We start from the raw sequence: 21379 nt of genomic DNA on the forward strand, positions 1-21379 counted from the left end.
TATTACAATTATTACTATTATTATATTACAATTATTACTACTATTATTAGTACTACTATTACTACTACTACTACTATTATTATTATAAGAAGAAGAAGAAGATTACTAATAATAATAATATATATACTAATAATGATACTAATTTGAGTGTTAAGGTAGCCACCACAAACCACCTTCTATCCTAATTAGATGGAATTTTGGAGCACCAATTTGTTGTTCAAAGCATAGCTTGTGCAAGTATCATACTAATTTGAGTGATTCGATAACCACCAAGAACCACCATCAATCCTAATTTAGTTAATTAAATATATAAAAGTTGGAAAATCCTAATTTTCTTTAACAAACAAATAAATTTTGAAATAAAATTGGAATCAATCTTTTGAGTCATTTAAGCAATTAGAACAAGTCTTAGGAAAAATGATGATTTAAGAGTTTATTTGGTTGGGTTATAGGTAAAAAAGGATAATAAATGGAATGTTTAAGAAAAAATATATGTGAAAAAATAAAGTTCGTATTTGAAAAAAAAAAACGTATTTATAATAAAAGTAATAATAGTAATATTTTAATAATAATATTAGTTTATTAAAATTAATAGTAGTAATGTTATTAATAATATTATAATTAATTAATATTCATATTCATATTAATAAGAGTATTAGTAATTGTATTATTTATATTAATATCGATATTATTTATTGTAGTAATCATAATATTCATTATAATAATAATAATTGTTGTGATGATTAATTAATTAATAACAATAATAATATTGATATAAGAATTTTATGATAATAACAATAATAAATAAATAAATATTAAAATATTAATAAAATCTATAAGTTTAAGATAAGTAGAAATGAAATATGCTGAATTTAGTGGACAATCGAATCGAATGAAGTTCTAGTTAAATCAATATATAACTTAACCAAATAAATCAATAGAGTTGAACTGAAGTGAAATGGGTTGAAAATAAGTCACAAAAACCAAGGCCCAAGTATCCAAACACAACACAAAACCAATTCTTTCTCAAACCGGGTAGAGACTAAACCAATCCAATACTCTCATACTCCATATTTATCTGCCTTACATTGCGATACACCAGTCCACTACACAGTACACACCATAGACTACTCACCAGTCACCATGCACAAATCACCACCGTCAACCACCGCGCCGTCCACCCTTAACCACCGCGCAGATCGTCATTCGTCGTCCACGTCGCCCGAATTGTTAATTGTAAGTATCATTTTAATTGTAAGCGGAAATTAGGGTTTATGAATGGGAAATTAGGATTTAATTTGGGGGATTTCAAGTTAGTGAAATTATTAGACGTATCTGTGAATCTTGATTGCTTATTTTTTTTGTATTGACCTTGAATCCTTGGTTGCTTCTTTTGTTGTATTGTTTGTACTGCTCCATTACGTTTTGGACCGCTGTCAATTGATGTGTAATTCATTTGTGAAATTGTTAATTATAAGTATCATTTTAATTGTTAGTGGAAATTAGGGTTTATGAATGAGAAATTAGGATTTAATTTTGGGATTTCAAGTTAGTGAAATTATTAGACGTATCTGTGAATCTTGATTGCTTATTTTTTTTTTGTATTGACCTTGAATCCTTGATTGCTTCTTTTGTTGTTTTGTTTGTACTGCTCGATTACGTTTTGGACTGCTGTCAATTGATGTGTAATTCATTTGTGAAATTGTTAATTGTAAGTATCATTTTAATTGTTAGCGGAAATTAGGGTTTATGAATGAGAAATTAGGATTTAATTTTGGGGATTTCAAGTTAGTGAAATTATTAGACGTATCTTTGAATCTTGATTGCTTATTTTTTTTTTTTTTGTATTGACCTTGAATCCTTGATTGCTTCTTTTGTTGTTTTGTTTGTACTGGTCCATTACGTTTTGGACTGCTGTCAATTGATGTGTAATTCATTTGTGAAACTGGGTTTGTAACTTTGGTCACTTACATTTTAGGGAGAGTCGATGGATAAACACGTGAATTCCTTGGATAGGATAAGTGCTTTGCCTGATGAGGTGCTTAGTCAAATGCTTTCATTTTTGCCAACAAGAGATGCTGTCAGAACAAGTATTCTATCAAAAAGTTGGCGCTACCTGTCTACTATGACGAGTTGTCTTTCTTTTGATGATACGCCTTGTTTTGATGATTCGGACTCTGATGAGGATAAGATAATTGAAGCAACTCAACTCTTTAAGAAATTTGTTGATAAGGTTTTGGAATCGCACCAAACACCAGCCATCAAGAAATTTCTTCTAGTGTGTCTAGGCGACTATGATATTTCAGATTTGAATCGATGGGTTAGGAGCGGGTTTCAAGAGAGTGTTCAAGAGCTTCATCTAGAATATATCAAATTCCGTGATTTTAGTTCAATGGAACAATTGTTTTCTTGCTGTGGGATGCTTCAAAATCTGACGCTCATTTGTTGTACTTGTTCTAGTTACAGGTTTGGTCACGCTATTTACCGAACTGAGAAACTCAAAATGTTAAAAGTGAAAGAGTGTTACTTTAAGGATGGTATCTTTGAGATTGATGCACCTAATTTGGGATATCTGAATTGGAAGTTCAATAGGGGTCTAAAAGTTGTTCTGTCGTGGAAAGATTCGGGGTCTTTTGTGAAGGCCAAGCTAACCTTCAATTACAGGTATAGTGAATGTGATATTTTTCTAGGTTTTCGGGGTTTTGACCAAGAACTCCTAAATGCCGCTGCCTCTAAAGCCACAAAATTGGTTTTGTTAGACGCCATGGTAGAGGTGTGTACTAGACTACTAGATATATGATTTATTTTTTCCACATATTATTCACTTATTACAACCTAATTTTTAGTGTTTGTATTAAAAATAAGCTTTTATGGTACAGCTTTTTCGTAGCCTAAATGACGAAGAAGAGATCCAGATGCCTGTGTTTCATTGCCTGTCCAAATTAGTGCTTAGTCGCTGGGATTATGGATCGAGTGAATATGTGACAAACTTGCTTTCATCTCCTCAACTCAAAACTGTCATATTTGACATGGTTAGTATCACAACTAATAATCGCTATGTTAATTTCTTATGAGTGTGTATAAAACGTGTTTTGTAAACCGTTCTTAGTTTTTTCTCATTCGTGAATTTCTTTTGCAGGACTCTTGCAGATACAGCAGATACAGTTGTTACCTGTCAGCGTCAGAGTCAGAGTCTGAGTCTGAGCTTGAGTTGATACCGTCTGAGGAGATAGGGTTTGGGTTGATGCCTGTTTCATGTTACGCCGAAGAGATCGAAGTTCTTGAATATTGTGGGCATGAGTGGCCATGTTTACTCATCGGGTATCTTCTTAGAAATGCGAGTGTACTTAAGAAGATGACCGTTGTTACAAGCTGCAAATTGGATTCGGAGGAACTGGAGAAGATTAGGAATGAGCTGTTGATGCTTCCAAGGGCTTCAATAGATTGTTGTCTAGAAATAATCAAGGTTAACGAATATCCCTAACTTTCATTGCATGTCGTATTTTAGGTTAGGAAAGTTGAGTTCGAGGGAAGGAGGTGTGCATATGTCACCCTTCATTCAATATTCAATCTAAGAAGATACAATCTGACTTAATAAGAAGATACAATCTGACTTAAATAAATTGTCGTTTCTACTTCCTTGAAGTCATTTAATATTTAATATTTGTCACTCCTTCTCTACTTCCTTCAACATTTGTCATTTACTTTCATTGCAGTCCTAACTTTCATAGCTACAATCTGGACTGTGCATATGTTACCTTTCATTCAATATTCAATCTGGAGTTTGGACTGTGCATATGTCACGCAATAGATTGCTGTCATTACTGTCTTATGATTCTTTAATTAGTATGTTATATCATCTCTTACATTTCTCTAAATTGTTTGTTCTGAATCAATCTCAAATGCCTTTTTCTGTTTTGCAGCCAGAGCCAGAGCCAGAGCCAGAGCCAGAGCCAGGGCCAGGGCCAGGGCCAGGGCCAGGGCCAGGGCCAGAGCCAGAGCCAGAGCCAGAGCCAGAATGAGCGGACAATGATCTTTTGAACATCTTTGGTTAGGAAAGTCGAGTTTGAGGGAAATGGATCTTACAAGGCAAATTAAAATTCTTTAAACTTGTGAAAGATGTGCAATGAAAATGCGATTGGTCTGTTCTCCTTGTCGTCTTTTTAAATTTAAACTAATGGTTAGTATGCTGTATGCAAGTGTATACTTATAACTTCACGGTTTTGGAAATCTATTGAGGCAATTTTCTAGTGATTTTGTATTGCCTCCTGATACTTTCAGCTATGGTGGACACTTGACGGTGTTTCTCGTGTTTATCATGAGTAACTGTTGCACGCTCTGCTTTCTTACTCGTATTTGATTTAAGTTGCTCATTGCCGACCCGCGAAGCTCAGAGCCTCTTCCTGTTGATAGGAATGGTTTTGTTATCGACCAGATTTTATGTCCATGATGAACGGTTATAAAATAATGTGGTTCAAATTATAATGTACTAGTTTAGATAGATACCTTTTAATCATACATATAGAATAGATGACTTGTTTAGTTGTTTTCAAATCCTCCAGGTAAGAGATGGGAAAGAGAGAATTAAAAGACTTAAATTTATTTTGCTGCTTTAAATGTTAATGACAAATGTTCAAGGAAGTAGGGAAGGATGTCCTTAACATGAAAATAACGAGGCAAGTCTAAGATATGGGACTAAACTTTGCTTATTTTTTCCATCAAGGACCTAAACTTCAAATTTTTCCAGTTAAGGAACTCTTGCCCAACGCCGTCACATTTCCGTTAAAAATCAGACATGCGGACCAATTCTTATACCATGCACCCAAGAGTATGGTGCATGGTACTCCCATTAGTTTTTTTAGTTGTAATGTAATTAGTGGGTAGTTATTAAAAGGTGTATATATATTTAAAATGGCTTTATTTTTAATCTAAATATCAATTTTAAAAAACAAAAAATCACAAATGTTCATAATATTTTTTACTCAATAAAAAAAGGTCATATTTGCTATATTTTAAAACTCATTTATAATATTTAAATATATATTCACAAAATTTAAGTGACATATTCACATGTTAAATTGTGTGAATATGTATATTTTGTTAACTGAATATCTGTGAATAACTCGATAAAATGTTTGTTGTTCTTATGAACAAGTAATTTGTGAACATGTTGTTATATTGTTTGAATATCTATATTAGTTGTGTGAGTATGTGAGTTTTACTTTGTGAATATAATTTTTAATCTATGTGAATATGCTAGTTATGTATTATGTAATATGAATATCTGATGAGTATGTTAATTACGTGATGTGAATATCTCATTGTTATGAATATGTTGATAATGTGATGTGAATATGTGAGTAAAATCGAAATAAACACCAAAATATATTAAAAGTGATCTCTTTTTATAGAGGAACGAAAATTATAAATTGTGGTACAAATTTTTATATTTTTCAAATGTATCAAATTTAAATTTTAAAGGTTTTAAGTTTTGATTTTATGATTTTCCAATAACTAAATGATGAGAGTATCCTACTCCCTACTCATGGGAGTATGATATAATTTTACCATGCGGACTTTCATTCTTTCATAAGTACTTGTGGGACCCACTGAGATTAAAATGGGTTAACAAAGTTTCTCGCGAAAGTAAAACTCTGGAAGTCAAAAATTACAATGCATGAACAGTTCAACACCCAATGACCCAAATGACTAAACCTATAATCTAAAACGATGGTCATTGCCTTGTTCTCTTTATAGTAAGTAATATCTGTCATAATTTTTTTCATCAAAATATATGAGTGAAGTTTTTCATGACATAGCAAATTATAATGAAAGAGATGTTCTAGAAAATGGAACAATTTAGTTGTGTTTGGAAATTTTCCTCATTAAATTTTAGCAATAGTTGATGGAGAAGTTAGTTGAGGAGGAGTGAAACCCTTACAAAAGTTCTTATAAATGGTGACAAGAACGGCACAAATTCGTGGTTTAAGACGGGTATATTATCTTTAACCGTCTTGAATAAGAAAGGAGTCAAATAAATAGATGAGACGAAAAATCAAAATGCCCCGAAAATGACAAACGCTTGTTCCATCTAGCTGTATCGCCTATATGAATAATATTTTGTTGTTTGCACTTACGATTAATATGACCGTTTTAATGGAAACTAACTATATAAGCGAAATTACCATACAAAGAATACTGTAATGTATCTCCATCTTTCAAATCCCTACAGCTTTGTGAATTCAAGAAAAAAAAATTACTCTTCATTTTGGTTGGAGAGAGGAGGAGACTAACAAAGTAACAAGGCAATGGAGATTATATTGGGCCCACTTTTACATTGCAAACGTCTACATTTGGCGTTAAAATTAACTGAAATGGGGAATGAGGTCCTTAACTGTAAAATTTAAATGTTTAGATCCTTAACTGGAAAATATTACATAGTACAGGTCCTTGTCTTACCCTTTACTCTGAAAATAACTATTTTATGTTAGAATAAGGCTCTGTTTGATAAATCGAACTGAAAAGGTACCTGAAACCTGAAAAGGTACCTGAAAACTGAAAAACTAACTAAAACCTGAAAATCTAGCTGATAAGATAACTGAAAATTAGGAGTTGATATGGTGACTGATTACATAAAAAAGTATTTGACAAACTAACTGAAAAAGTGGCTTATTTTGGTAAAATGACGTAAAATGATATACTAATTTTTTAAAACTCCCTTCATTATTTTATATATGACGTTTTCGTTTTACGAGGTAAGCCTTTAACTTTCAATTATATAAAAATGGACTCTTGAAATTTTTTTTGAAAATTATATCATTAGATTCGTCATAAAATTTGCTTTCAAAAGAGTATACATTTCAAATTATTAACTTATATATTTTGAGAGATATTGAAGAGAGAAGTGAGTGTCTCGAAATGTGAGAATGACATATATAAAATAATGGAGGGAGTATATTGTAAATTAAAAGGTGTTCCGGGTGTAATTTCGGAGCAGTTATTGTGACCACGTGAGCTTGTAGAATGACGTCGTTGCTTGTCTCTTCCTTTCACTCTCTCCTGTAAAGATGAACAAACTGAGGGCTCGGCTTGGGGCCGAACGTACTCACTCCGACGCTCAAGTCAGTAAACTTAAAGAGATAAGTTGTGTGTTACTTGGCGAAGTATATTGTAGAGAGATAAGGGAGTTTATACCAGATTGTTGTGATATTCGGATTGTGAGAGATTATTCAGATCCTTTTCTCAATGAGAGAAGTGGGGTATTTATAGACTTTCACCTTTTGTCACGTAGTGGCCAAGTGGAGCAGCAGGTGGAAAGACTGTCTTGCCCTCGGCCGAGGGACCCATGGCAGGCCGGCAGGCCTTGTTGACCCCATGCCGAGGGGACTGGATGTGAGTACGCGGATATGCCTCTCGGCCGGCTAGTTGCCGAGCCGAGACCCAAGTGACAGGCCGACAGGCTGCGTCGGTTAGGATGTTTTCCTTCGACTTGTTGGCCTTTAGCTTTGACCTTGGTCAATATGTTGACTCGGTTAGCGGGTGCAGAATATGCCCCATCAATTTGCCCCCAGCGTAGTCTATGCCGTGGTATGGACCTTCGATGTATACTTAGCGTATTCTGCGCATGTTGAACTTCTTCATCGGCGAGCTTCTTCCTCGGCTTGGTTCTGTTCAGGCCGTACCATATCCCCCCTCCACATTGTTGTGTAATGGACATCGAATGTGAAAAAGGGAAATGGCGCTGGCCGAGACCAAGGTTGAGAGTGCCGTGTGCTTTTGATTGCCCCCGGCCGGTGCTGCCAAGCTTGGTTGATCAGCTGGCCGTTGGCGAGTAAATACCAAGGAGCGTGTTGAAGACGATTGGTCACTGTTATGTCGATTGACATTCCGTGGCTGCATGCTCGACACGTGTCCTGGTGCTGATTGGCGGACGCTTCATGGGCTTTGCTCTGATTGGTCCGCTGAATGGGCTTTGCTCTATAAATAGAGCAGTGTGCCCCTTATTTTGACCATCAAACTTCATTTCTTCAAAAAATTTTCTCTCTCTAGTTTTTTTCGAAGAGTTTTCTTTCTCTCTCTAATTCTCGAAGTGTTACTCGGCGTAACGTTTTCTTCTAAGGTAAACAAACAAATTTTTTCCAACTTTTTATTTGTTAAGTAATTGTTGTCACCATGTCTTCTGCTGATGCTCAACCCAGTACCTCTGCGCCGGGGGGCGAACCGTCGCATCCTGATGAACAGGAGCCACTGGTTGTCACCCCGATAGGGTTTGGAGGTCCCAAGTCGCCTTCTCCTGAAATTGATCCAAAATTTTTGGAGGGTTTTGAGGATGATGATGATGATGAGGCGACCCATTCTGATGAAGAGAGGCCGCAGTTCTTGTGGCACGGTGAAGCCTGTTCGATCCATCCCGATCGTGTTTGGACGAACAAGTTCGCTAGTTGTTCCGGTCCTGAAATTTTTGAAGACCATTACTCCTTCGGCAGGGAGTATAGAATTATTGTTCCTAAGGGTGATCAGGTGGTTTGTTGCCCTCCTGAAGGCTGTATCGGCGTGTACATCAGACACCTGGTGTATGGGCTCCGGTTTCCTCTGAATGCACACGTTGCTGCCATAATTAAGGCCATGAACTGTAGGGAAATATCCGTAAAATTCCCTTAAATTTTAGGACTATAACGTAACTTTAACATGTGATTTATGGTCATAAACGAAAAACAATAGAGAAACGATAGAGAACAAGAATCAACCTCGGGTCCTATGCAATACGGCCTAGTGAACAGAAATCAATGTAGATTTCCTCCTAATCGTTGCACCCAAGACCGTCTGAGACTATGCCCCTTGTGCTAGAATTGCTCTCTAATTGCCTTGCAATATTGAGAGAGCTTTTGTGAGATTTTTCGATGAGAGATCTAGGATTTCACAGAAGAGAGCTCCAAAACCCTAATTTTGTGTAAAATGAAATGCATTAGGTCAAAAGGAGAGAGGCTCTCTCCTTTTGTTGCTTCGTCCAAACCGAGATCACCAAGGGGGGAGTGGGCTTTCACTTTCTCCTTATTTGTAACTCGTGGTCCGACTCAAAATGCTAAAATGTATATGACGGGATTTTATTATAAATCGTCATCGGTTATCGGTTATTAAAATATCAACTAGTAACATGACTCAGTCGATATATTAATACTTGTCCGACAATGACAATATTGTATAATTAATTAATTCAATATACATTAATTAAATATAATCGTTTATATTCAATTTACGAATTAACTGCTTAATTCGCCTTAGCCATTATTATTTAATCCGTATTAAATAAATATCTCAACATCGCGTTTGACTAATTATTAGTCAATAACTCCGACTAACCGCTTAGTCATATTAGGCATCAACATGTCTGTATTTTCATACCGTCACATCTCTCAAACGTATCCTATAGGTGTGACTTTTAGGGACAGTTGATCACCGCCATCTGCATGACAATAACGTCAAACTTATCTAGCAAGCCAACCGTTATTGATAAACGTGGACCAACTGATAATAATACAAAAGTATACCCTTTGATCCTTTTAGAGATTTAAATGTTATTGCACTAACTGTAGAGGACACCAGCCCCAACATGAACGTCGCCGTGGCACAACTGCATCCGTTGGCCATCAGGACAATTATTGGCTTCGTGTGGCTTTGTCTTTTCAAGGGGGAGGCCCCAACGGTTAACCTATTCCGACGGCTTCACCATCTTCGGCAGACTACCCTTGGTGGCACGGGGTGGTACAGCATACAGACCGAGCCGGGTTATGTTACCGTTTCCAAGCTGACATCTTGCAAGGACTGGAAGGGGCGGTGGGTATACGTCGAGGTTCCGGAGGACTATCCATTGCCCCGGTCCTTCCAGAGCCGCGTCAATTTGCGGTGCGAGAGTAAGGGGGAGCATGATAGATATGTCTCCCGGAATAAAATTAAGATGGACGCCAAGAAGGTCTATCTTAAAGATGACGAGGTGCGGGCCATGAGGCTGTTTGAGGCTGAGAAGGATGGCACGCCGAAGGGATGGATGCCCCCGACGCAGATCGTTCTTCAGGACGAGCCGCTTTGCCACGTCGGCCTCATACCGGCCCTCGGCCAGGGTGAGTGGGGTCGGTATGAGGCCCACCTTTGCTTTTATGCTTCTGTATTTGAGCCTTGGTTTATTTCTTTTGCTTAACTGTTGCTTTGTTTCTTTTGCAGATCGATTTGGCCGGGATCTGTCTGTCTCCATCCTCAACAAGTTGGGGCTTGATCAGGACGGGAGTGTTGTTGAGCTGCATCCTAAGGCCGCGCCACGTGATCGCAGACCGGCCCCTCATGAGCTTATGGATCAGGCGATGAAGGCAATGGATGTGGCGGCGACTCAGGCGGAGATTGGCGGTAACGTGCCGCGTCGGAGACCAAAGACAACGTCTACGGCGGTTACGGCGTCAACTCCAGCTCAATCTTCAATCCCCGTAGTCCAAAAGGAGCAGGTGGTCGTCGATGTTGAAGAGAAGGTCACCGTTGTGGAGGGTCCTCCTCCTTCAAATAAGAGAAAAGAGGCAACGCCCGTTTCTTTGTCAGCCGGGCTTTATTCGAGGCCGGAAAGAAAAGGGGCCAGCCGGCCCTCTGTCCAAGAAGGTTAAGACTGGTACGGATCTAACCCATGGCTCAGATTTAGCAGGTTCCTTGTGCATTCCTGATGACAGGCTTTCTGATATGTCCATGAATGTTGACATGGACGCTTTGTCTGAGTTTTTTCCAGATCCGCCGTCGGCAGCTGCTGTTCTCACCGAACGACAATTGGAGAAGCAGCCTGTGCAGGCGGGCGATAAAAATGTCACCGCCGACTCCTTATCCCAGAAGGCTTCCTGTGTTGAGCTCAGGGAGGAGGGCGTAAAGTTGGCCAAAAGCCTGGTGAGGTGGGCTGAACTAGCCGGCACTCAGCTTGTCGAGAAAGAAAAGCTCATGGCTCAATCTGCCCCTGAGCTCGAACGGCTTGGGCTTGAGCTTGCCGCTGCTAATAAGGAGGCCGAAAAGGCAAAGCAGGACCTCTTTGCTGAGCGGAAGCTTAGGAAGGATGCTGAGAAGGCGGTCCTGGCCGAGAGAGCTAAGGTATTGGCCGAAAGTGCTAAAGTTGAGTCTGCTCTGGCTGATGCCGCTAAGCTGCGGGAGGAGAGGAACAAGTTTGAGGGTGGTTATCATGCCATGGTTGAGCAGAGGGAAAAATGGAAGTCTCTGCATTTGGCCGAGGCTAAAGCACATAGGAGCACGAAGGCTATCCTTGCTCAGAGGGAGAAGGATATTTTGACGCTGAAAACCGAGATCATCCCTAACATGTGTGCCCAGTACCGGGACCAGGCTGAAGATGCCACAAAGGATGCGATCAAGGAGCTCCTTCCTGAAGGCACCTTTCCGTGGCAAGATTTTGACAAGCTTCTGGATGAGAAGGCTGCTGCTGCGGAGGCCAAGGCTGCGGAAGAGGCTAAGGCGGCGAAGGCTACTCAGGAAGCTGAGAAGGCGGCTGCGGCCAAGGCGGCCCATGATGCCAGGGTGAAGGAGGCCAGGGAGGAGGCTGAGAGGGCAAAGGCGAGTGAAGGTGACAAGTCATCCTCTAGGCCGCCCATCGTTGGTGATGCTGCTACTGCTGCCGGTGGCGAGCAGAAACAGGCATAGGGAGACGGGCGGTCGTCACCAGATTCACCCGGCCCTTCGGATAGCTTCAGCTGTTCGACGACCAACTATTGAGCCTTTCCTCCCTGCCATCCTTTTGGCGCTTCAAGTCTGAATGTCTGTAACCTTTTGTTGTACTTTTTGTTTTTGTTAAACTTTGGTAGGTTGTGTTTAGGCTATCCCCATGGGGACGGCCGTCGACTTTGTTTTTCCCTCATCTGTAAACATTTTTCAATAAAGTTTGTTTATTTTGCCTCCATTCAGTTGTCTTATTACGTTTCAACATATTGAGTGCTTTTTCGTTTTTACTTTCGGCTTGGCCGAGGCAGTTAGAAGGCGTATCTCAATTGTACTTAAACGTTTTTTAACATGTTGGCATGTCGGTCGCTTCCTCCTCCACTCCCGGTCTTAGCCGAGGCGGTCAGATTTGCGCTTCCCAACCGCCGTTGTGAACATGTTTAGCGTATCGGTCGTTGTGTCCCCGTCGCTCCCGGCTTTGGCCGAGGTAATCGAGGTTACGGCTCGACAGCGTTCGTATCTGTAGACATATTGATCGCTTCCTCTGCCAGGCCTTCGGTTGGCCGAGGCGACTAGATTTGCGTCTCAACTGTACTTATACGTTCCTAAGCATGTTGGTCGCTTTCGCGAGTATCAACTGCATTTATAGTGACTGCCGTAGCGTCTATTAAGCATGTTGGTCGCTTTCGCGAGTATCAACTGCCATTGCGGTGACTGCCCGGCTTTGGCCGTGACGTCTACCTTGGTACGACTACGGAGGGGACGAGCATTTCGATGGAAAACTTGGATCATTCTTCATAAGGTATAATCACGCGCTGGGGTGTCCACAACGGTCTCGGACACCTCCGCCGCTATACAAAGTATTTCCTTAGGTTGTCTGTGTTCCAATGGCTCATTAGAGGAACACCCTCCATGTCTGTCAGCCGGTATGTACCCGGCCTCATTTCTTCAACCACTTTGTAGGGTCCTTCCCAGTTGGCCGTCACTTTGCCATGGATGTTTCCTTTATTGGTGGGGGCCGACTTTCTTAGGACTAGATCTCCTACTCTTAAGTCCCTTTTGTGGACCCTACGGTTGTATGCTCTTTTCATTCGGTTTTGATACACTGCCAAGTTGAGCCGTGCCGTGTCTCGACTTTCTTTGACCAGGTCTAGGGAGGCTCTCAGGCCTTCCTCATTTTCAACCGGGTTAAAGGTTTGCGTTCTGAATGTCGGCACCGCTGCTTCAATTGGCAGGACGGCCTCAGACCCATAGACTAGGTGAAATGGACTGTACCCTGTTGCTTCTTTTTCCGTGGTTCGAAGGGACCACAGGACGCCGGGTAGTTCATCAGCCCATCTTCCCTTTAGATCTTCGACCTTCTTTTTCAACCCGTTCAATATTGTTTTATTGGCTGCTTCCGCCTGCCCGTTGCTCTGAGGGTGGCAGACGGAGGAGTATGCAAACTTGATACCGAGCTCTTCCAACCAATTCATCACCGTGTCGCTCCAAAACTCTCGGCCGTGGTCAAATACAATGACTTGGGGTAACCCGAAGCGAGTTATGACGTTCTCCCAAATCACCTTTCTTACGGCCGCCGTAGTCTTGGCAGGTACCGCGACAGCCTCGACCCATTTGGTGAAGTAGTCAACGGCAACAATCAGGTACTTTCTTCCTCCGGAGGCCGTCGGAAATGGCCCTAATAGATCCATCCCCCACTGTGCAAATGGCAGGGGACTAAGTACTGGTTGCAGGTCTCGGGAAGGTGCATGTATCACCGGAGCATGCATCTGACAATTCTTGCACTTCTTGGTTTTGGCCCTGGAATCCTCAAGCATGGTGGGCCAGAAGTAGCCGGCTCGGAGAGCTTTGTGGGCTAGCGTTCTTGCCCCCATGTGATGTCTACAGATGCCTTCGTGAATATCTGTCAGTATAAGCTCCGTGTCGGCTGGGCCGACACATTTCAAAAGTGGTCTTATTACGGACCTTCTGTACAATTCTCCTTCGAACACTAGGTATCTTGCCGCGATCCTTCTTATCTTCTGAGACAGACTGCGGTCCTCCAGCAGCTCTTTTGTTAGCTTGTACTTCATTATCGGAGTCATCCACGTCGTCTCGGCTTCGATGTCGCCCACCATGCCGACGGTCTCAGTGATTCTTTTAGCATTCCTGATATCCACCAGCACGGTTCGACTGACATTCTTGGTGCTTGAACTGGCAAGTTTTGAGAGAGCGTCGTCTTAGTTGTTCTCAGACCTGGGGACGCACTGTATCTGGAAAGATTTCAATTTCGAGGTGTCAACTTTTACCCTCTCCAGGTACCTTACCATCCCGTCGTCTCGAGCCTCATACTCTCCTCTGATTTGATTAGTCACTAAGAGTGAATCTGTTTTCACTACAACATGCTCCGCCCCGGCAGCTCTAGCTAACTCGACTCCGGTTATCACCGCCTCATATTCGGATTCGTTATTTGAGGCCGAGAAGGTAAACTTCAAGGCGTACTCAAACTCGTCCCCGTTAGGGCTGATGATAAGGATGCCGGCTCCTGAGCTGTTCGCCGTGGAGGACCCGTCGGTAAACACTTCCCACACGCCGGGATGTGATTCTTCTTGGTATGTGCACTCGGCCAGGAAGTCTGCAAGCGCCTGCCCCTTTATCGAAGGCCTCGGTTTGTACTGAATGCCGAAACCGGAGAGCTCCACCGCCCATTTGATAAGTCTGCCGGATTTTTCGAATTTTTCTAACGCTTTCTCCAATGGCTGGTCGGTTAAGACCGTCACGGGATGCGCGTCGAAGTAGGGTTTCAGTTTCCTTGCGGCAACGACTACGGTGAGGGCTGCCTTTTCGATTAGTGGGTAATTTCTCTCGGCGGCCAGCAATGTATGGCTGATAAAGTAAATTGGGTATTGCTGCTTATTTTCTTCCCTGACGATTACGGCACTGACCGTGGCCGAGGTAACTGCTAAGTATAGATATAGCGTCTCCCCAAAGATCGGCCTGGACAGGGTCGGCGAGTGTCGAAGGTGAGCTTTCGATTGCTGAAAGCCGTGCTCTGTTGCTCCCCCGATTAAAGTCTTTATTCCCCTTCAAAGATCTTTGTAAAACGGAGTGCTCTTGTCGGCTGACCGAGAGATAAAGCGGGCAAGGGCCGCCATTCTCCCGGTCAGCGTCATAACCTCTTTTCGATTTCTCGGCTCCGGCAGGTCTAGTATTGCTTGGACTTTCTCTGGATTGGCATCAATTCCCCTGGCGCTGACAAGCACGCCGAGGAACTTGCCGGCCCGGACACCGAAGCTGCATTTCTTTGGGTTAAGCTTCATTTTATATCTCCTTAGTGAACAAAATGTCTCGTTTAAATCGGCCAAGTGCTCGCTGTCAGACTTGCTTTTTACAATAGCGTCGTCGACGTAAGCCTCGATGTTTCGCCCTTTTTGATTTTGGAACACTTTGTCCACCAGCCTAGTGTAAGTTGCGCCAGCGTTCTTCAAACCGAACGACATCATTTTATACATGTATGTGCCGTGTATGGTGATAAATGCGCACTTAGGCATGTCTTCTTCGGCCATGAATACTTGATGGTACCCTGAGAAGGCGTCCAGCAGGCTCAGCATAGTGTAGCCTGCTGTGGCGTCAATTAAACTATCTATTCGAGGCAAGGGATAGCAATCTTTGGGGCACGCTTTATTAAGATTGGTAAAATCAACACACATTCTCCACGCCCCCGATGATTTCCTCACCATTACAACATTTGCTAGCCACTCAGGATAAGTACAAGGCATGATAAAGCCCGCCTCTAACAATTTGTCTACTTCAGCCTTGATGGCCTCATCCTTCTTGGCCGAGGAGTTCCTCATCTTCTACTTGACAGGGCGAGCGGTGGAGAGTACGTTCAGCTTGTGAACGATCACCTCCCGGCTCACGCCTGGCATCTCGGCTGCTGAGTATGTGAAGACGTCTTTGTTCTTCCTCAGCAGGTCTAGGAGGTCGGCTCTGAATTTTGGCTCCAGGTCGGTACCGATAGTTACGGTGCGCTCTGGGTCAATTTCCAATTCCTCGGTCTCGGCTCCTTCGACCATGCCGATGTTGGTATCCATCGATTCGCCCTCCTGCTGTAAGGATGGGCTCTTCCCTTTCTCTGACTTTTTCGCCACTTTGAGGGATTGCATGTTGAACCCTCTGGCAGATACTTGGACATTGACAATTTCATCTCTCTCGTCCTTTGAGACGAGCTTTTGTGCTTCCCCCCGGTCCGAGACATACATCAATGTCAGGGCCCGGATGGACATCACTGCATCGGCCTCGCTCAAAGTGACCCGGTCTATGAGAACGTTGTAGGCAGACGAACCATCAATAACCACGAACTCAGATAAAACATTTTTGGCCACATTCCCTTGGCCGAACATCACTGGTAGTCTGATTGACCCCAGGGGTACCAGGCCGGCCCTAGAGAAGCTGTACAGTGGGTTGGTGCAGGGGCTCAGGTCTCCAATATTCAGTCCGAGATTGAGAAAGCACTCTCTGAACATGATGTTCGTGTAGGCGCCTGTGTCAATCAGGCACCTCTTGACCAAGTGGTTGGCTATGTCCAGGTGGACTACCAGCGGGTCGCTCTGCGGGGCAACGACTCCTTCGTAGTCCTTCTTTCCGATGGTTATATCGGGGACGGTGGAAGCGGGGATCGATGTGGTGGGCACAAAGTTGATGGCTTGGTAAAACTCATTTAGGTGCCGTTTGTGCCCATTAGCTGACCCACCGTTCTCGTTTCCTCTGATGACAACCTGGATCACTCCCATCCGCTGGAATACTGATTTTCAGTTCGCCCCGTCGGAGCTTGTTTCCGGGCCTCCAGCTACATACTTGCTGAGGGCCCCCTTTCGGATTAGCTCCTCGATGGCGTTCCTCAGATGCCGACAGTTGTCGGTCTTATGGCCGTTTTGGCCGTGGTATTCGGAAAAATGGCTAAGGTCACCGTCCCCCCTCGCCTTGGGGAGCCTTGCCCATTTATGCCCTTCATTCTTGCTTCGGGCAAAGACCTCGGCCGGTGATTTGACCAGGGGGTGAGACTGCTGTACCGCTTCTGGGTGTATGGTCCCGAACTCCCCCCGGCGCCCGCCGAGTGCTGTTTCCTATTAAATCTCTCTGGCCGTGACCTATTAACGTCACGATGACCTTCATCTACGTTTTCCCGGCGGCTCCTCCTTTCTGGGTGCCCAGCTTCACTGTGGCCTACCCAGGTCTTGTGATAGTCCTCCACCTTTACGGCTCTGTCGGCCATCTTTATGGCGGAGTCTAGATTGAGGTCTTCGCACTTGATGAGCTCCTTTTTGAACTCGCCTTTGGGAGGCCTTTCATCAGTGCGAAGGCCGCCAGTTCGGTGTTCAGCTCCCGGATTTGCTGAACCTTGGCGTCGAATCTCTTGACGTAGCTCCGGAGGGACTCGTCCTCCCCCTGTCGGATAGTCAGGAGATCCGATGTCTCCACGACCCTTCGCTTATTGCAAGCATACTGGGCCAGGAAATTGTCTCTCAGGTCGGCATAACAATATACCGAGCCATTAGGTAGCCCCTTGTACCAACTCTGTGACATCCCATGCAGGGTCGTTGGGAAGACTCGGCACCACACCTCGTCGGGCTGCTCCCATACCGACATGTACGACTCGAAAGCCTCAGCATGGTCGGTTGGGTCACTATCCCCTTTGTATGACAAGGCCGGCAGCTTCAGCTTAGTCGGCACAGGGACCTTTAGGACATAGGCACTGAGGGGCTGTCTGACCACGTGTCGAATGACACGCGGTGATCGGCTCCTAGCATCCTTAGTCCGACTTACCTCCCTCCGGCGGGAAGGGCTTCTTGCCCGACTCTGGTGAGTCGGACTTCTTTCGTTTCTTCGGGGCGGGCCTCGCTATTGCCGCGGCGACGCTGTCCTCCCGCGAGTGGGGGAAGGACTTTGGTCTGCCACTGGCAGCGTGGGCTTTGCCGGTGTTCCGGCTTGTCCGGCTTCTTGTATCGCTCCGGACAAGTTGTTCGGAGTCACTTTATGGGCCCTGGTCACCTGTGGAAGCGCTGCCGTCACCGCCGTCGTAACAGGGGTGATCGGCGTACTACCCATCAGGTCCAGGAATAGCTTCAATTTGGCTGCATCGACCACATGTCCCAAGACAGTGACTTGGCCGGTAGGCAGCGGTGTTTCTATCTCCTTCGGCATCCCGTACGCCGGTTCAGTGGCTCGGCCGGTGGGGGACTGCCCAATCTCAGAATTAGGGAACGTGTCATCCTGGAAGAATGCAGTTCCTTTACTCATAGTTTCTTGTTGTTTTGACATCTTCTTAGCTCTTTGAATGGTTTTGGTTTTTTTTTTTGTAAGGTAGGTGACTAGCTTTTAGTATCTAATTCCCACAGACGGCGCCAATTGTTCCGGGTGTAATTTCGGAGCAGTTATTGTGACCACGTGAGCTTGTAGAATGACGTCGTTGCTTGTCTCTTCCTTTCACTCTCTCATGTAAAGATGAATCAACTGAGGGCTCGGCTTGGGGCCGAATGTAACACCCCCATACTCCAAGTGCCTTACCAGGACCACTTAAGGCGTGGAAGTGCTACCATCTCGGTTACCCGAGGCATGATATTCATAAGACAATAACGAAACAACTTAAATGATATAACTTTAGTGAAAAGTACAACTGAAACCAAATCCCAAAATACGGGTACAAGTTCTTAAAACCAACTGTCTCTTTGAAATACCGAAATGTCATAAAACTAAAAGACTACAATGGAAGACTTCTATCATCGAGACGGTGGCACATCCCAGCTATCCCGAAGACTCAACTCAAATCTGCTCAAATTATCGCTCACCATCCCCGAATGGATCACCGCAGGTTTACAAAACAACAACCGGGGTCAGTACTAATCACACAACTCAATATATCAACAATAAGATAAACAGACGGCTTAACCGTCACACACACACACAACCACACCAATCCCAACAATCTCAATCACCGACTGTCCACTGGACCAGTCCAGCCAGTGGGGGACCGCAGCCGTACCCACCAAATCCCCGCTCCTCATAATGAGCGATAACCCCGTCCATTAATGTGCACATCCCCTTCCGTGGCGGGTTCCACGAAGGGCGAAACTAGGGCGTGAAGCCACTCCCGCAAGTGACTCCACTCAGCCGAGGACACGCCTCGAGAACCAGAGACAAACAATCACAATCAACAAACCGTCACAATACAATTACTATATTATTCAATCAACCACAACACATCAACAATCATCCCATTATGGGACTAATACTTGAGTAGGAAATCCTACCCGGAAAGCACAACTATCGACGGTCTCTACAAATTGTATCAAAAGATTCTTCTACGAAACCTCCTCCTATCATATAACATACAAATGCTACCAAATCACAAACTACTCAAAAACCCCCCAAATCCCTAGATTAGGGTTTAACCAACTTAAAGGAAAGACAACAAAAAGGGTACATAGATCTTACCCTTGACGCGAGGATCTCAACGGTATAACAAACGATGAAAACCGACCTTCCAAACTCCGGGATTTGCTAACAATGCGATTAAGATGATGAACGTACTTGCTTTCTCTCTTTGACAGTAAATTAGGTTTTGAAAAGTGTTTAGAAACAATGACGGAAAAGCTTAAATACCTTAATCGCATAATTAACAAAACCCGAGAAATAACTCCCAAAACCTAGCTACTCGATCGAGTAGCTAAGGTACTCGATCGAGTACCCCCTTACTCGATCGAGTATCATAGTTACTCGATCGAGTACCCAACATGTCAGAAACTATTTTAAAACGCAACTCACCCTTACTCGACAGAGTAAGGCCTACTCGATAGAGTACCCAGAGACTTATAAATACGGAGTATTACAGTCTTCCCTCCTTAAAAAGAACTTCGTCCCCGAAGTTCAACCCTTACCCAAAAAAAACAAACATACTAACTTGATCAAGACACAACAACGTGACTAAGAACTCAAAACAAAACTCCAACCCAAACATGAACTCGTAACACCAACTCCACTAACTATTCCTACCTCCACAACATGGCTCACGATATCGTATCGACTCCATTATATCTCTCTCAACACTAACTCCATACACTACCAACTAGCTCCGTAATACATCATCCAGAGCCAATCCAATATCAAAATACCCCTAACATCAAACGGAATGTTACATTCTACCACCCTTAAAAGGAACTTCGTCCTCGAAGTTTACTTACACTCATAAACATCATCATGACACTATCAAAACTCTCGAACCCCTAAACGTCACACAACTACAAGCAAGGCCATGGCCTTTTAACAACATCAACCACAAAACAAATCCCTCCTTTACGCTATGCTAACACTCTACTTCCAATTATTTTACAACATGCACAACCATGAAACTCACTTTTATCGCATCCTACTTCTCTTAAGACAAATGTTACGTCCTCGTAACTTACTAATACTAAATCCTTAGTTAAATCATCTCATCATCCTTATCACCACCACATGTCAAAGATAACCGCCTATAACCTCATTTCTATAACCGTTCCTATTTCCAAGGCTTTCTTACTTAAACAGTTCTCATACTTCAATTCCCTCTGCACTCCATCTAACTAATACCGCAAAACCCTTAGCATAACCAATACTCCAACTCTTCCACATTACCGCAACATGACATATCTCTCTATATAGACTATATAAAACTTCTATCGCCAAAAGCATAACTCACGATCCACACGTGTTATGTACACTCACACAAGATCCTCAAGTTCTTTTCTTTCATCACTGCAAAACTCATACATGACTTAACAAGACACTAAATCCAAACACCCTTCCCTCACTGGCCCAACGAAAGATTAAAACCACCTGCAGCTTTCAGATCATTACCACACATGTTCTACGAATCACTTGCCATGACTATGTGCACCGATGTCTCATCTACAACAAGGTCAAATGTTCTGTACAACCTCTTACAACCGTGCCTTATCAACAGAAAATCACTATACCATCACAACAACAAAACATACACAACTTCCTCCCATATCATACTCTACCCTCACACCCAAGTTGAAACTGGTAAGAAACATCAACAAACAAAACAACAGTCTACATGTTCAACCAAAACTCACAAAGAACAACAGCAAACAAAACAACAATCTATGTATAACTGGTATGCACTTTCGAAAACTCGTATAATAATCATCCAGCCTACTCCACCACAACCGGTGACGGCATCACAACATCGTCACCAACAAACGCAGCGCAGTGCGAAAATACCCGCATCACAACACGAAGTACCGTGCCCGGATCACCACCCGGGGCACCACCACTGCACCGATAGACATCACAACTTACTCAAACCCATAAACACTGACTCAGCATAACTTCTCAGACAAGAAAAACTTACTCAAATCCACTTTATTAAATCACAACGCAACATATTATATGGATAAACAGATAAGCACCTCATGAACATCATCTCTACCATTTCACGGAATACGCATGTGTTATCAATACACATAAAATTATAACTAGCCATGCCAAATCAATCAAATTATTACCTTTTAGCCTCATTCCATCGTTTGTCGTACCCTACATATATCACAAACATTCATATAACATCTTTATAACTATCACACCATACCGCTTCTCGTGAGGTCAGAACCTCACACAAACATTTATACACATCATAGACCCATAA

At 43.0% G+C, this 21379-nt stretch overlaps 1 protein-coding gene across 2 annotated transcripts; it reads left to right on the top strand.

The window, feature by feature from the left end:
- Window positions 1–1021: 1021 nt before the first annotated feature.
- LOC141591507 (F-box/LRR-repeat protein At3g58900-like) lies at window positions 1022–4254 on the top strand. 2 transcript variants are annotated; one of them, XM_074411864.1, is made up of 5 exons: window positions 1022–1236; window positions 1979–2773; window positions 2880–3032; window positions 3140–3466; window positions 3924–4254. In XM_074411864.1, exons 1-5 carry the CDS (start codon window positions 1144–1146, stop codon window positions 4020–4022), a joined length of 1467 nt encoding a protein of 488 aa, XP_074267965.1. In that variant the 5' UTR covers window positions 1022–1143; the 3' UTR covers window positions 4023–4254. The 2 variants fall into 2 exon arrangements, with proteins under 2 accessions (XP_074267965.1, XP_074267966.1); XM_074411865.1 differs by having other exon boundaries at window positions 3942–4254.
- The last annotated feature ends 17125 nt before the right edge of the window (window positions 4255–21379 follow it).

This window comes from Silene latifolia, chromosome 7 (genome assembly GCF_048544455.1).
Source record: "Silene latifolia isolate original U9 population chromosome 7, ASM4854445v1, whole genome shotgun sequence".
In the NCBI taxonomy this organism is placed as follows: Eukaryota; Viridiplantae; Streptophyta; class Magnoliopsida; order Caryophyllales; family Caryophyllaceae; genus Silene; species Silene latifolia.